Source organism: Tauraco erythrolophus, chromosome 11, assembly GCF_009769465.1.
Source record: "Tauraco erythrolophus isolate bTauEry1 chromosome 11, bTauEry1.pri, whole genome shotgun sequence".
Lineage (NCBI taxonomy): Eukaryota > Metazoa > Chordata > Aves > Musophagiformes > Musophagidae > Tauraco > Tauraco erythrolophus.
The window spans coordinates 13,363,967-13,379,550 of record NC_141475.1 but is presented as its reverse complement, the minus strand read 5'-3'; the positions used below and the strand labels follow the sequence as shown (position 1 = coordinate 13,379,550).

Genomic DNA, 15,584 nt, shown 5'->3' with positions numbered 1-15,584 from the left:
AATACATGCATCTACATTAGATTTAGATTGCACAGAAAGTAAAAGCCAAGCTGAAACGCAATAAAATAATTTATGGCTGAGCAGATGACCAATCAGGCTAACTCTAGATTTGATTCCAGAGCAAAAGTTCTGTTTAGAATATACTGTTTATCTGGCTAGCTATTCTTATGCTCTCTCCCATCCATTTCAAATGAATGATAAATTTTAGGATTGTCTCTAAGGGGTTCTTTCAATATCAAAAATTGTTCTATCTTCCTTTACAAAATTATCATTTTAATAGAAATTCTAAAAATGTTAAGGAAGGACATAAATTTGCAAATTCCCATTTGGTATGCAAAAATTCCTCTATTTGCCTATTATCACTGCAGTTCAGTTTAAGATGTGCTCTTACCATATCTTTTAAAATGCCATATATCTTGAAATATCACATGAAAATTTAAGTGACCCACTTGTTTTTTTTAAGCAGTGCAGTAGAAGGTATTTCTGTGTACAATATTCCATTTTGGGAATATGCTGAATGACATATTACTCAGTAACTTTGAATAATATATTAAAATATTGTTACTGACATTTTTCTAAGAAGTCTAGCTCTTATGTGAGGTGTGAATTATTAAATTCCATGGAACTGATTTTTAGGGGGGGATTTAGGAGGAGACTTTGAAAAAAAAATTTATTAGTATACAAGATGAAAATGTAACCCAAGAAATTACTTTCTTTCAGAGCCAATAACTGACCTTTTGCTCACCCATAAGGTCTCTTTCAACAAAAGGCCATATTTAAAACCAGACTTAACAAATGCTCAAACAAAATAGCCTGTGCTTCGCTGGCAGAGTCTTTCAGAGTCAGAGAGAATCTTTAAGCCTGGACATTAACTCAACCTGGCAAACACCTTTCATGATGTATATTTCCCATTTAACACCCTCGAAAGACTTTTTTTTTTCCCCCCCGTGTGGAATAAATGAAGAACTACATTCAAAGATTATTTCTCTATAGATTTAGAAGGTGGGAAAAAGATGAAAGCAACAGCAAGAGGAGTGCTGAACCTTTATGACTTGTGGCTCCGAATCAAGCTCGTCAGGAAGCTGCAAATTTTCCTCTTTTCCAAGACCAGTTCAACTCACTCCTATTTAGAGTGACAAAATATGTGGATGCACAAAAATTCTGGGTTTTGCTGCTACTAAAGCAAATAAAAAATGACTGCTGTGAGACATTGATCTAATAATCCCTTATTTATGGCTGTTCTCATTTTAGAGAATCTGGGTTCTGGTAGGTGAGGACCTGTCCTGCTATCTTCTGTACACCTGGAGGGTTGTACTTAGCAGGTGGAGTGTTGCCAGGTTAGGCTGTCAGACATGGTGGAGAGAACATTCCTCATGGAATAATTCGAGCTGTGCTCCAGAGGAGAGAAGTCAAACAATAGCAACATGTAAATCTAAGTTCAACACTCATTTTCTTTCTTTTTATTAAAGCTGCCTTATAAGGAACAACTGTTTCTCCTGGCTCACATCCAATGGAGATGGAAGAAGACTGGCAAGAAAGGGGACAACAAGGTGGATAAAGAACACTTAACAGCAAGTCTGAGAACAAAGCACCAATACCACAAGTGCTGGCTTGGCTTGAATAACTTCCTACCACTTTCTATCTGGGATATTTAGCTGATTTCTGCTAAAATTATTTACTCTTAAGGATGTTGAGAAAATATGCTGTTTTTCCTAAGAAGCACTTAAGCTGTGAGAGACAAAAGTGTCCACAGAAGTCTCAGTGTCCTAGAAGCGCACTAGTTAAATTAAGCACTAAAGGAGCACTTGCTGGGACAATATGTGTGATTTGAAAACACACAAATCTAGCTTTGTTCAAAGCCTTTAGTAAACCAGGATGGTAATCCCCTGGAGTTCCTCTCCCAATCAGTGCCAGAAAACTGCCCTAAGTTTTAACATGGGGCATGGATGGAAAGAACATCCTGAAGCAGGGAACTAGTATCTGTTCTCCCTCAGATAGCAACAGACATAGCTTTAAGTTCATTTGTTGCAGATTTCAGATAAGATATTCTTACTAGAAGGATATGGAGAATAATATATCTCTTTCAAATACCAGAATAGAGTTTGTCCACAAATCATACAAGAATGCATCAGGCATCCAAGCAGAGTATGTGAATAATCCAAAATACATTGTATATCCATGTTAGAAGACAGGACAGAATTTCTCACGTCCTCAGAAATATAACAGATTAGTCAGTACATAATTCATAAATTTTTTTCCTGCAAACTAGAAAATCTCACTAAAATTAAGGGTCCCCAAGATTTTTTCAGTATTTCAGTTTCCTGTCTCCCATAACAGATTGGTGAAAAATGTTCACGTAATGCCTAAGAAGGTGAAACTTCAGCAACAAAAACAATAGTTCTAAGGTTATTCTGTGACCAGATTGACAGAGGAATGAGAATGCAGGAGTCACCATATGATGCTTCGAGTACAATTAAATTTATATATAACTTTTGAATTTCAGCTCTACATTATAGATGGGTTTTGTGTACATAACTTCTTCAAACCGCTAACTCAATTTGAATGCAGTACTTGTTTCCTTCCTCTCTTCTCTACCTACAAGTTAAGGATCCAGAAGAAAGGAAGAAAAAAAAAAAAAATAAAGAGCATCATTTAGAGCCTGATGTAAGCTCGCTCAGACTTTGGACCAGATGACCCCAGAAGTCCCTTCAAACCTGAATTATTCTTTCATTCTGATTTTATGATGCTAAATCAATCAGAAGTTCCAAAAGATAATTGTGCAGGATTCATAATAGATAGTTGTTAACAATTCATGAGCCTCTATTCACAGAAAACCTAGCATGCGTAAATAGCAAGAACAACCAGTTTGCCCAACAGGCTAGTGTCAAAACAAAGAAATGCCTATTATGGACTTCGATCATCAGATGAGACTGATCACCAGAGGAGAGCAGGATTCATAAGAGGCACTTTTTCATGATTTATTTTGGGAGTCTTCCACAGCTTATCTTTGGAGAGCAGAAAAAAAGAGAAACAGAAATGACTCCTGCAGCAGGAAGAAATGCCAGATTTTGGGGAAAATATATGAAGGGAAAAGGAAAGATAAGTGAGCCTGGATTCCCTCAGTCTTGGCCTGGGTCACAAGAAATGCTACAGAGCAGCAATCACACTGAAAGCATGGGAGTACATACAGCGTTCTAGTGTTCTGCATGTATCCCACAGTACCTGAGCAATGACTCTAGTAGAAATTTATACAAAATATGTACTAATACAACGTGTGATTTACTAAAGACTTATGGTTTTCTGTTGTAATAGCAATATTTCTCCATTCCATACTTTTCCCTTAGCAAACAAAAAACTCTACTGTGATCATTTTGGCCTAGATCTTTAAAAAGGGATAATGGTAGTTATTACAGATACTTCAATGATTTTGTTTCATCTATTCCTGACTGCTTAGAAGCAGCACATTTTCATACAAAATATGCATGGTAGAAGTCTGTAAGAGGACTTGAAAGTTTTTTAATTTTGCAGCAGCTATTGAAGTGGGCATGGGCATGTCAGAGTTTTTATTCTGAGCATGCCAAAAATCAAACATTTTATAATCTTGCCTGTAACTTAGACCTTATAAAAGCTATCAAGGAGAAGAACTTCTGTTCTTCAGACAAAACTCACAGCAGATTTCCACATAGCTTCACAAAAACAGTGGATAAACAGGAGAAGAGTAATGAGCTCCTGAAAAGGCTGCCAGATGAAGGAAAAAGTGACCGCAACAGTCATAATATATGATAATTTAGGTATAACCTAATAAAATAAAACGTAAGTGGAAGGACACATCAAACACAGCGCTTTCCAATATCAACTTGCACTTGAATTGGATTCCCACAACTTTAAAACTATCTCCAGGATACCTTAAATAGAACAGAAATAGCTCAAAGGCAAAGTTGGCTTTAAGACATTCTTCAGAGGTCATTCCCATGGCGTCAAAAAGAAATTCAGGGAGACTGCCAAGAAATAACGGCCTTTGGAAGAACCGCATTATATGTACCTTTTCAGTAGGGATACTCTTTCTGTGATCTGAAGATATTTCCTTGAAAGTGTTTACTCTCTTGTCACTATTTCTACAAAGCAACAATAGGGAAACATTTCTCCTTGAAAAAACCCAGACAATCTAAGAATTTCAAAGATGAGATTTTGGGTTTGCAATTCCTCTCTTTAAAAGAATACACACACTGCCCCTCCCCACCAAGGACCATGATAGTTTTGATCTGAGAATCAACCATTTCTCTAATATTCCAAAAGAGATTATCATTTAAGTCAGTCTTCACTAAAATACAGTCACAAACATCCAAGTTTTATTACTGAGTTCAGATGTTACTAACTGAATGAAACCATACTCTGTTTGCTGCTGTGCTGAAAGTAGATTCCTTTTGTTATTTATGCACACAGAAGTCTAGGACCAAACTTTGGTCTCACTGAAGTTAATGGCAAAACTCCCACTGACTTCAATTAGAACAGAATTTGGCTCACAGTCTCATTACTGAGCATAACAATTAAAAGAAGATTTTACAAGCTGTATTGCTGTGTAAAAGGGCATGAACCATGTAGCAGATTGCATTGAACCCATAGCCAACAGTCATTGCTATAGCAACTGAGGTTCTAACAAAGGTAGTCACCGTCTCTGTAATCATCAGGTGTCTCTATAGCAACTAGAGTTTCCAGAGAACAAGAGAAAAATATTTGAAAACTGTCAGTTGGAAGAAAAGAGGTCTGTGAACCAAAAGCAACATTAAGGGTGAAACATGGCTCAAAGCGAAGAGAAATGATTGTCCAGAAACTATGCAGACAATGGCAAAGGAAGAGTGAGCACAGGCAAGGGCTTGACTGGTGATGAGAGAGGGAGCGGTTCAGGCTTTCCCTTGGGTAAGGGAAGAAATATGGCACTCCGGGCATGTATTTCCAGATCTAAATTAGTTACATTTTGGCTATAATTCTCTTAAGAAAGATTGGTTACTATAGGAAAGAAGCTGGGCTAAACCTTATCTGCCATAGGAGTTTAAGTCCACTGGGATTTTCAAAAGCACCTCCCTGCACTTCTTGTGCCCACAGTTCTTTACAAACATAGCCCTGTTTCTCTTCGGTATAGAAGAATGCAACCTGTGTTCTTGAAATGCTGCTGTGATAGCACAATGCAAGTATGCAGAAATGACGGTTAACTGTTCTTAAATTTTTTTTTTTTTACAAGTTTTTAAACAGTGTTCAAGGGAAAAAAGGAACAGCTGCTGTTTGGATACTGATAGAGATGAAAACAGCATTGCTCATCACAGGTCTATTTCAGTAAAATATAGTTTTAGGCTCTCAGGTAGGAGCATAGCAGGGTTATACTTCACACAAGAAAGGCCAGCATATGTAAACATAAGCCCCCATCAAAAAATACTTTAATGATATTGGCAAAACCCATAAAAATAACAACTTGGGCCTAATCTGATTCCTGCTGACCTCAGGAAGATAAGAATTTGGGTGAGATGTTTCATTTAATTAGGAGTTATCCAACACATTCATGTTCACAGACTAAAAATAATTCAGTTGGACCAGCAAGCTTCCTCTGAAAACGAGTCACAAAACTAATGATCTGTTCCAAACGGGGTCCTATCCAGAATACTGATGCACTACAATACGTTTCTTACATAAACCAAACCCCGTCTTTAACCTGAAGAAGGTTAAAGATTTTCATTTCACATGTAGCGCTCGCCCTCTAGTGGAATATACTTTCAGATTCGACTCGTGAAAAAGAATTGTCCGTGTCATGTAAGTCAGTTAAATCAGGTATTTTTCCCACTTTCCTTAGCAGCATTTTGTTACAACACAGTACAACGTAATACAATTTGTATCTGAAACAGAAGTCACCCAATGACATATTGTAGAACAACGTACCAGAGGAAAAACGAAAAGCACTGTAGCAATATACTTTGTCAGACAGCTTTTTTTGCTTTTTGCCTTTTTAAGATTTAAATGTCAACCACAGTCAGAATGTTTGCTGCTGCAGCATGGCAGTCATGGATTTGGTTGCATTTCTGTAGTTGCTGTATACCCATCACAATTGAATCAGTGATATGATATCACTATTCATATGAAGGGTGAGGGATAATTAATGTCAACAGCCCAGGAGAGCTGATCTTCAAAAACAGCTTCCTCAAAGCACAAGAACCTCCCCAACGTGCAGAAAGTCAAGCGAGCGTGGCAAAAGGCCAGTGTAGATGAAGACGGAACACCTGGCTGAGCTCAAACAGGAAAAGGAAGCACAAAGATGGTGGAAGCAGGAACAGGCAGCCCAGGAGGAATATAGAGACATGGCCTGAGCTTACAGAGAAATGCTTAAACAGATGGAGTTGAAACTTGTTAGAGATAAAGAAAAGTGCTTCTATGAGTACAATCGACAGCAAAAGTGGCTGTCAAAAACGTAGACTCACAGCTCAGTGGGTCAGAGAAACTAGTGACAAAGGACATGGAAAAGACAACAGTATTCAATGACATTTTTGAGTCAGTTTTTACTGGTAAGGTTTGCCTTCACACCTCTCAGCCTGCAGAATAGTGTGGGACTGATAGGAAACTGAACTTAAACCAGTGGGTATGCACAAGTCCATGGTTCCAGAAGCCGAATGTTAGTCAGAAGCGTGCTACAGTCCTTCAACAGTTGCACTGCCTGAGATAAGACGCAAATCAACCTTATGTATGCTGAGATTTCAGTGGATGAACATTACATTTCACAGTGAACCCCTCTCCCCTTTTGAGCTCCCTATAGTAGTCTCCCACTAGGAAATTATAATTTAAAAATTACCTTTACAATTGGCATCTTTAAGTTAAATCTGGCTATCTAGACTCATTTTCAGTTTATTAAAATATGAAAAAACAACCCACAAGGCAGCAGTTGAAGCTGAACATGAACATTAAACCTGAAGAAGTAAACTTGGAAATATCTCCTTCATGATCCTGGCATTTAACAATGCCAATTAATTCAAACTGTATAAATAGTTGACAGTTTCTCACAATTTCGTAAGAATTCATCCTAGTTCTGAACCTATGGGCTAAAACTGGCTAAACCAGAGCAAATTAGCTGTACTTTGATAACTCAGAGAAGCAAATTGTTCTTTTTTTCAGAGCTTTAATTTCTCTAGAAGTGCTGGTATTTCTGTCTTCTCAGAGAGAAAAACGCACATGAGCATTTCAGTGCTCTCTGTTGAAATTGGTCTGTAAAGATTGGTTCCAGCATGATGATTACAGAGTGTTGAGCTGGCCATTACATCACAGGGTGCATTGAATTCATTGGTGTTCAAAAGGGAGAAAAGACTTCCCTGTGTTGATACAATGCCTGGAGACAGTGACATATGAGCAGAAATATCACAACTCTCTTGAGAGATTAAAAATCCAATTCCACTCAACTCAATGTACATTCATCAAAATTAGTATTGTATTTTGATTAGGCAGTAAATCAGGCTCTGAACCAAGGAGAGGGGAAAAAATAAAAAAAAAAGACACTGCCTTCTGGATGGAAAGATGTATTCAAGTAAGGAGAAATTAGTTTTAAAACTATTTTTTGGCTAAGAGCAACAGGTGTAATGTACTAGATATATAGATTACGTGGACTTATTTCTGTCACTAGAGACTCCGTGACTTGTGTAGATACAGTACCAGCAACACCAAATAAGCAATAGTAAAACCAGAGTCTGACCTCAGAAAAAAAGTGGGGACAAGATCAATAGCAACCAGCAAATAAACTGATTTCATAGGAGCGCTCTTCTAAGCAGTAGAAGAACAGATTTCAAAACATTGAGGCCTGGCTGTTATAAACTGACACTTAACTCAGCCCGCCACTCTGGACTTAGTGGCCTTAAGTGGCCTCAGCCCACAGTATTTCACAGGCAGTTGTGTATCAGAACAGGAGCTGGCAAGGCAGATCTTCTTGGATGGAATGGATTAGAGAAGGATAACCAGTTGTGATCCTGCTAATCCTGTTCCAGTCTGTCTGGGGATTTTAGGCAAGCGAGCTGTAACAGAACATTTGTTATCTGTACACTGGCAATGTGGCCGATTTCTCAGTTTCAGTGTTGATTTTGCTTGGATTTTTATTTACAGATATAGACGTGCTTGTTTTCAATGTTTGCTTTTACTTTCAGCTGTACTTTTCCTATGCTTGCATAATTGCCAGTGTTGCTAAAGCATTGTCTCTTTGTCTGGAATTCCCACTAACTATAATTACTATAATTAATTACAATTTTTCGTTGTGCTTCTTTTCTGGCTTCATATTTTCCAAGATGGGAATCTCTCTACTGATTTACAAGACTCCTCTTGCTTTCTATTCAATCTTCATAGTTTCTGCAAGAGCAGACATCTACATCTGCCAAGCTATGGGAGAAAAGGATTATTTTTCTGTGAAATTCATACAGTAGAGCTGATAAGATGAACGTGAAAATAAGCAAGACTACTACCTCCTGTTCATAAAAACACCTACCAAGGGAGATTAAGCAAATATTATTTGTAGTAAAAGCATGGTATTATGAGAATTACTTGACATACTACCTTCCAACAGAATCTGTAACTTGTTTTGGCTCTGCCGTTGGCCTGTTAAATAATATTCAAAATATCTTCCCTGTGAAAACTTCATTCATTCACCTGGTAGCCTGCTCTGAAAACCAAAATGTAGCTTTTTATTTTATCCAGATCCCTTCCTTCTTGATTTATCATCTACTATCAAAATTGCAGATATGATAGAACACCAATGTTTTGCAGCAGTTGCATCTGACCTGTAAACCAACCAAAGCTTGGAGAGAAGTTAGAAGGGAAAATTGATGAGAGACCTGGATACCACCGAAAATTTGGTTACATATGAGAACATGGAAAGACTTGAGCACAGAAAGAATGAAACAGATTATCTGATCACATTGCCAACAATTTTTCAAATGATATCTCACGTCAAAAACTGATAAGGTTTTCTGAAGCCATACAGTGTTTCTGTGTATTTTTCATAGATAGATCTACTTTTTAAATAAAGATACTTCTCATCTACCCAGACTCATCCTTTTTTCCAGAACTGTACTTAGCAAAACATTCTTGAAGAAACACTGGAGAAGCGATTTGGTTTAATTTAGCTCAAGAGGTATTGGTTCTGTGTACCTATATGTCTAATAAAATAATACGGCATATAGAGAATAATACTACAGTCATACCATTCATCACAAAATATAACAAAACTAACTGGATTGAAACTTTTAATATAGGCTTTTTTTATCACTTACAGGTTTCACCTTATCTATTCTCCATTTACGACCCTGGACATTTGGGGCATCCTTCTGAGTAGCCTATACATGCAAAAATGCCATCACATTATTAGAAGCAAAAAGGATTCTTAAGGTCCTGTACCAGTTAGTTCCAATATATTTTCCCCAGTAATGCACATATAAAACACCCACTTGCAAACATGTTGCATCAGATAGTTGCCTTACCTTAATCGTCTCATCTTCATATTTTTGCACATTTCAGATAGTATATAGCAATAATATAGTAGTGAACTCTTATGCGAATTGCTGCAGCTAAACATCTGGCCCACTTAGAGAAGCAAAATTTTCATATCTGAGTTTTAAGTTACTAATATTTTCTATGTCATCTGCTATTACGCTATTTTTCAAATGTCTTATCTGATACAGAAGGAATAGGAAATAAGCATCAGTTCCTATTTGTAAAAGAAACTTAAAATAACTAAGTGAATGCCAAAAGCTGATAGTAAGATTACCTTTTATTCAGATAACACTTTTCACTCAATGATCTCAGACCCTTTGCAGATATTAATGAATTCCTAAAAAGGCTTGTGAATGATGTAAACATTGCTATTCCTAATCTAAAAATCAGAAAGAATTGTACTATCTGTAAGGAATCAAAGTAAGTCAACAGTATTCTACAGAAGTAGAAAAATTGCAGCAGTTAGCTAAAAAAAAAACATCCTGTGTTTTGTAGAAAAAACCCACATGCTACCTCGTGTTTTGTAGCACTTCTTCATAGTGAAAGAATGATGACATTAAATGAGAAGGATTAGAAAGAAAAATGGTCACTTTCGGCAAACCTGTTGTTAAATAGGAAACAACTATGTTGTGAGGCATGACTTTTTTCAATTATACACAAAGAGATATTTTTCTCTAGATTTTGAAGAAAAAAAAAAAAAAAAAAGTCTTCTTTTTGAGCCCAGGCCCTTAGCACAGATCTCTTGATGAAAAGTATTTGCATGTTTCAGCCTGAATCACCCAGTCACTAGAAAGGTCTGCAACATCAGCTTTCTATTTGCTACCATGCACGAGAATCTCTTCCAAGATCTACCTGTGGATAAGCTTGTACTTCCTCAACATGGACATTTTAAATATATGATTCTTTAGAAGCTTCATGAACGTTGGTAGTGGCAATAAGCTTACTCATGAGTCTATTTTCTCTCTTTCCCAAAAAATGTAAGATTAACTCAGTATGTGGAAAAGAGGTTTGCTGGTGCTAACCTGCATTAATTTCTTTAGAATAGCACAATACAAATACATACTGTGTTACATACACAGTACATACTACATACACAGTACATACATACATACAAATGCTAAACTGTTCTGGTTGGAGGGGAACAGAATTTTGTTAAAATCATTAGGACAAAGTCCCTGAAAAATAAATATCTACAATAAAGCTTTCATCGAGATAGAATGAATCCACATAAATTATGAGTTTCATTTAGAAAGAAAAAAACAAAACTTATGTATTAAGTTGGAGAAATACCTGTGCCCAGAAATCACAAGTCTTATGCGTTGGTTGGAATTCGCAGAAAACACTTTATGGACCAAATGAAATGGAAGATGAAAAACGTTGACCAAAAAAAGCCACTTGAAGACATTTGAAATGTAAAGGAAAAAACAACAACACATGAAGTTAAAAAAAAGAGTAGATTTTACTATAAATTTTGTGGAAGATGAATGCTTAGTTTCAAATAATCAAGATCTACCTTTAATCAAAAAGAACAAAAAATTATTGTTTGGCATAATAGACACACAAGCTAAAAATTCTACTAGTGCCAGTTGCAGACAGGGATACAATTATAGGGTTAGACAAGTATACACGGCCCTGTGAAGGATGAATACAATGTTTGAGAATGCAAAGTAAAACAACAGTTTTGGATGTCATTTCTGGTTTCCTCATAAGCAGGAACTCTGATGGGTGGCTTTGTCTGGAAAGCTGATTTAAAATTGTCTTGCAACTCAGAGGAAAGCACTACCTAAAAGCCAAATCCTGTAACATGACGAATGCTGTTTAGAACCAGATCTCCCCCAAATTATCTAAGAAGCTGTGCTGAGTCTTTGGCAGAATTTAAGCCCCAAGTCCAACACCTGGAAGCCTAAAACTTTAGTTCAGCTTCAACTTTAATAGAAAACTCTGATTACAATGTTTCCCCAACGTCTGGTGTTGTGCTTCTGTGTACGAAGGAAAGCATTCAAAAAAATCGCTTGCCAAATTCAGGATGTATGTAGGAACAGAACTGTTTAGCCCAGTGTTTAAAGCCATTATCTGCAAGACGTGAAAACCTGATTCACATAATTTCTTCCAACCTTTTTGTGACTATCACAGATACTCTAGTAGTTCAAAGAAAAGAGAGGTTTGGTCTCAGGATCTAAACCTACGGTTGCATATCCTCAAGGGCTGCCTCAAAATATTTAGCTATTTTCTGAGGCGGTGTGTGGTTTTTTCCTGCTAAAATAATTCACTTCTACAGAACACAAAATGTGAAAGCAGTTAAAGTGATAAAATACATAATTTATCCCTCATCCATTACAGCCATAAGCTCTTGAAGGATAAGCATCTTTTTATTATGCCAACATTAAGGAAACATACCCCTTTAACTATCAGTAAAGAGAAAGTTTGGTACGTGTCTAGATTAATTTGTTAAGTCCAAAACCTATTCAGTAAGAGAGGCTTGAATCAGTGACTTAACTGACTTAAGTACATGCTGAAAAGTTTGTAAAACTGGGACACTTAGTCTTACTTTTCAGGGACAGTCTTTTTTGAAGCCCTGATGTTGTTAAGATTCAAACTTCAGAAATTTATAACCTACCAAAAAAGTAAGAAGGCAAGGTTTTCCCCAAGAAAGGCAAGGGCTTGTGATCTCTGAAGCAAGATTGTTAGTGTGTAGTTCGCATTCCTGAGGACAATGATGTTTTCTGAGTAAAGCTTTTCCTGACACAGATGTTTTTTCTTACATAAAAGAAGTCTGAAAATGCCTTCAGCACTTCTCTAAAAAAAAAATATAAATAAAAAAGCCAATCGCCATTCTCTGATCTTACAGTTCTTCCTAAAACAGTTTCACACACAGAAACATAACTGATCAATCCCTACACAATTTAATTATTTTCGCAGTGTGTCCATTTTTAAAAAAATTCCTCCTGAACAAAGTCCAGTCTTCAGTTATGTAATGACTGTAAGTTAGATTTTTGTTTTTTCCCCTTGAATTATACTTTTCCATATAAACAAGCAAATAAAAAAAAAATATCCAAAATCCACACTTAAAAGCTCTATGTCAAATTCTTTACTGGGGAATGAAAGCCAGGGGAACTATGTTACTTTTGCCCACTAATATGTTGTCTAGCCATTTGTACTGCATATGTGATATACACATATACAGTACATATATGCATATTCTTCTTAATACTTTTCTCAGAATGTTCAATACACTCTAAAATACTGCATATTAAAAGAGAGTGGGAAATAAGCATTCAAGTTGTTTATGCAATCTAAATTCTTTCTTTTTTGCTCCTAAGCAATATACCTTTTATTCATATGATCACATACTGTTTGTTTAGTTTTTTTTAATGTAACTGATGTGACCAGTGTGCAAATGGATAGGACACAGAACAAATAACTTAGAAATTTCCATTGTTTCTACCTCCTGTTATGGGTCAATAAATTAAAATAGGTTTATTATCCAAATCTGATACTGAATCTAAAATTGTTTCCGTTTTAAGCTCTGGCATAGTACAAATTGCTATAGCGTGTGATTGTTTTGCAAACATGCATCAGATTATCTTGTGAGATAAGGCAGATTTATAACCCTATTGTGCAAAAGGGAAATACAGCTTTGGGAAATTAACAATTACATGTTTCAGGTATTTCATACTGCAACTGCTCTAGCAGTAGGACTGAGGAACTCCTTATTGTCTGATGAGAAATATGGGTTCAGGTAAATTCAAATAGAAATGGGAATTGAACCTTGTCTCCCAAATCTGAGGTGAAAAGCCTAATGACTGAGATTCTTAGTATAAAATAACCTCCTTTCATTATTTTGTGCTTTTTTTCCCCCATTGATATTATCATAAGCACCTGCAGATTACCTATTTGACAATGGTAGCAAAGAACTCTGGTTTTCATAATAAATAAATCTTTGTTTTTCATAGTGATAGCTACTGAATGTGGTTATTTTCAAGTTACTTTTGTTTTGCTTTTGATACTTCCACATTGGAGATGGATGATCAGTCTCACAACATTAAGGTCACTGTCATTTCTAAACTGTGACTATGATATCCAAACCAAGTCTTCATTTTTATTTTTCTCCTTTATAAAAGTCATATAGCCAAGGCTTATAACATTTTTAAGAGTTGCATCAGTTGCATAGTGAAATTGCTACACCCAATTCCCTTATACATTATTTTGTCATTCAAAATACAGTACTGAATAATTCTCAAAAAATACAGGTGAACATCAAAGTTTTATCCTTACTTGAAATTGAGCTGCACGATTCATTATTTTGGCAGGTATCAGCTGTTTTTTGCCAACTTTTCATCTCACAGTGACTCCATTGACAATAAGTTCAGAATTACAGTTATGACTTCAACAATCCTGACTATGTTTGCAAATTACCAAGTAAAATTACAAAAAGAAAGAGAAAATGAGGGAAACACAAAGGAGAGAAGGTAGTGAAACAGTGGAAAGGACAAAGTAAAAACAGTGATAGAGACTGAAAAAAATAAAATCTGGTAAGAAAAAAAGCATTAATTAAAAAATAACTAGAGAGAAACTGCTTTTCATACAAAGTGAAAGAAAAAATTAAAACCTGTAAAATGTGATGAAATTAGTTTACACAGAGGACAGAACTGATTTTACCAAGCAAAAATCATTTTAAAACATTGTAGATTGAAGCAACAGTGCCTCCTTAGGAATACTCATACTATATTAAGAGCTACGGCTCTGAAATTACTGAGAGCATGGATACCCAGGTATTTCTATTTTATTCACCTTTGACAAATACCTGACTTGGAATGGATTCTGTACAGATTAGTTTGACCTAAATTGTTATTAAAAAATAAATTTTATGAGATTGTGACAAAAAATAATAAGCAAATTGTCCTTTTTTAACGAGAAGCAGAATCAGGTTTTTTTTTTCTAATCAAGATGATCGTTTATTTGGAACTCTCCAGTATAAGACATGTATTGTAGCCTTGGGTTTGGATAGAAAAGCTTCCATGAGTATTAGCTACAAATCGTAAGACAATTTCTACTGTTTTGCTGGCTTAGTTGAGTAATGTAAATGAAAACATGCAAACGGCAGAAATGATGGAAAGTAAATGCCACTGCATTTTATTCAGTTTGGTAGGTTTTTTTAAGTGATTTTAATTCTAGGTATTTGGACCCTTGCTTTTACAGAGATCTCTCAGTCTTCCTGCAGGATCAATACAAGTTCAAGGCCTAAATCTTGAAATCCTTATTCATTGTTCTGTTTTCTTCCTCTGTCTTTGCATCATAGTAGCATGCAACCTTTATTCTATGTGGCTTATGCTTAAAAGTGGGAAAGAGGAAAGAATTTTAAACTTGCAAACTGTAGTGAAGGTTGCTATGCCATTCTTTTAACGTCATTTTTTCCATCTTAAAATGGAACTGTAAAGATAAAATATGATTTTTAGGATTCAGATTATGCTGTAAAGTACAGGAACAAACATTGTGAATACAGACTAACTTTTACAACAGAATTTTAGAAATTGACAGAGCCTGAGCCTTGGAGGTGATTTGTGCATCTACAGCTGGAGCAAGCGCAGTCCAGCGATGCAACCACAACATGAAAAATGAGACAGGGCAGCTTTAAGAGAGAAACAGGAAGCTGTAACGAGAATCCAGCTGAATTCTGAGCTGGGGCACTTTACCCTGAGGCTGCAAATAAAACAGATGTGTTTGCTGTGAATTTCTGTAGTATCTGGACTTCTTGTACCTAAGGTGGTAACGCTTTCCTTTTTTTTTTTTTATTTTGCACATATTTTCCATAAAGAGACTGAAATGGAGAACTTGAAGAAATACATATCAGTGAAAGATGAAGATCAGTTTTATCATCAGGGAGCTGTGGAGTTGCTAGTCTTTAACTTTTTGCTCATTCTTACAATATTAACAATTTGGTTGTTTAAAAACCATCGATTCCGCTTTCTGCATGAAACTGGAGGAGCCATGCTTTATGGTGAGTATAAATCCAAGTGCCAGCTTAACATGAGACTAGTTGCATATTTATTATCAGGCACTTGAAATCAAGTGCTGAC

General features: G+C 36.1%; 1 protein-coding gene across 2 annotated transcripts in view; it reads left to right on the top strand.

The window, feature by feature from the left end:
* Positions 1 to 15,330: 15,330 nt before the first annotated feature.
* SLC9A9 (solute carrier family 9 member A9) overlaps positions 15,331 to 15,584 on the top strand; it is a 204,946-nt gene continuing 204,692 nt past the window's right edge. For both annotated transcript variants that reach the window (XM_086618199.1, XM_086618200.1), the window contains exon 1: positions 15,331 to 15,505. In XM_086618199.1, the coding sequence (XP_086474325.1) occupies positions 15,331 to 15,505 (175 nt within the window). The remainder of the gene's footprint in view (positions 15,506 to 15,584) is intronic.